Raw genomic sequence first — 1797 nt, 5'->3', positions numbered from 1 at the left:
GATAATAATAATAATAATAATAATAATAATAATAATAATAATAATAATAATAATAACAATAACAACAACAAATAATAATAATAAGGAGAGCATTTCAACAAACTGATAAGACGTAAATGTTGTATAACTGGAGTGCTTGTGTGCAAAACTAATCTAACTTCAGAACAATCGTATCTAACACCAAGCTTAGCTGACAGGAGAGCTCACCTTGTCTTCCTGAGTGTGACCACACTGTCGTTGTTACAGAGCTGGTCAGTTGTCTCGATCTTGCACTCGGTGCACAAGTGCTTGAGCTGTTAGAAACGAAAAAAAAAAAGATTATTGAATGTGCTTCCTATAATTTCAAGGTGATAAATCCAGTTCAATAACCTTGAAACAATGAATGAAAGTGAAGGAATAGGATCAGTAATTCAAAAAATAGATAGATAGATAGATAGATAGATAGATAGATAGATAGATAGATAGATAGATAGATCATCAGATCATCATTATCATAATCATAAAACAAAAACAACAACATACACCACTACCACCACCACCAACAAAAACAATAATAACAAGAGCTATATAGCAGGCAGATTTGAAGATAAGCAAGAAATAGACAGGACCAATAAGCTCACAATTAATTTATACAGCAACAACAAGTTCACACCACACTAACACACATATTATTGTATCATGAACGACATTCTGTGCTTGGTGGCAAGCACACGGAACTGTACTGTAATATCAGAGGGGACCTTGGTTCGAATCCATGTCAAAGATACAGTCATAAAAAACCTGCGTAAAGAGGCTTTAATTAATCAATTCTAAGTCTTCTATGCACGATGGTTTGAAGTTCCAGCCTTAATTAAGAAAGAACAGTTAATAAATAGACAGCAGTGAAAAGATAAAACCCTAACCTAGGCTACCTTAGATCTAAGAAAGCCTAGGCCCTAACCCATTATATGACGTAATTACTTACAACAACTCGCTCTTCCAGGGAAAATCTGTCGGTGTAAAATTCCTCCTGAAAGTTGGCCACGAAGGCGCCGACCAGAGAGAACACTGGAGCAGACACAGCTTGGACCTGGAAGTGGAAAGTATACATCAGGTTGTGGCTGTACAAGTAAATTATATAATCTAGGGATTAAAGAGAAACCTGGCAATACCATTGACATGTAGAGTCTGTTTCTAAACTTTGTTACAGCCACTCTTTATTGAAGTAGTACAAACCTCACTTATTACTGCAAGACTTTCCCCGCCCCTTTCACACAAACAATCCCGCTATACCTTACGGAGATCAGTTCTCAAAGGAAGATGGACTTTGCTCCAAACAAATTGTTTACAGTGAAGTGAAATTTGATTAGCTTTTGCTGAGAGGTAGTTTAGAAATTATGTTATGTCTACATGAGAGAGAGGGGAGAGAGATAGATAGATAGAGAGAGAGAGAGAGAGAGAGAGAGAGAGAGAGAGAGAGAGAGAGAGAGAGAGAGAGAGAGAGAGAGAGAGAGAGAGAGAGAGAGAGAGAGAGAGAGAGAGTACAGAAATCCAACTCACCTTCACCCAGTCCAAAGCTCCAGTCCCCACCGTCCCACAATGCAGCGAGTTGTCTCTCTTTTCTCTCAGCGCCTGTTCACGAAGGCGCCACCACAACTGGGTTTCCATCGCCATCTTGGACACGTGATCATAACCACCACTGACGTCACCAGCATTCCTCGTCTGACTACTTGAGAAGGGGCGTAATCCGAAACCGCTGACACTGGACTCCACACCATTGGGTGACGGTTCAGTTTCCATTCTCCGTCTTTTACATGA

General features: G+C 39.4%; 1 protein-coding gene across 1 annotated transcript in view; it reads right to left on the bottom strand.

The window, feature by feature from the left end:
* The window catches only part of LOC118477116, a 2192-nt gene extending 406 nt beyond the window's left edge, over positions 1–1786 (bottom strand). Inside the window, exons 1-3 of the mRNA XM_035968159.1 lie at positions 1540–1786; positions 965–1069; positions 208–293 (exon numbers count right to left, since the gene is read on the bottom strand). Of these exons, the coding sequence (XP_035824052.1) occupies positions 208–293; positions 965–1069; positions 1540–1779 (431 nt within the window). The 5' untranslated portion in view covers positions 1780–1786. The remainder of the gene's footprint in view (positions 1–207; positions 294–964; positions 1070–1539) is intronic.
* Positions 1787–1797: the final 11 nt, after the last annotated feature.

This window comes from Aplysia californica, unplaced genomic scaffold (genome assembly GCF_000002075.1).
Source record: "Aplysia californica isolate F4 #8 unplaced genomic scaffold, AplCal3.0 scaffold00042, whole genome shotgun sequence".
In the NCBI taxonomy this organism is placed as follows: Eukaryota; Metazoa; Mollusca; class Gastropoda; order Aplysiida; family Aplysiidae; genus Aplysia; species Aplysia californica.
Note: the sequence above shows the minus strand (reverse complement) of the source record. Positions and strands in the feature narration are given on the sequence as shown.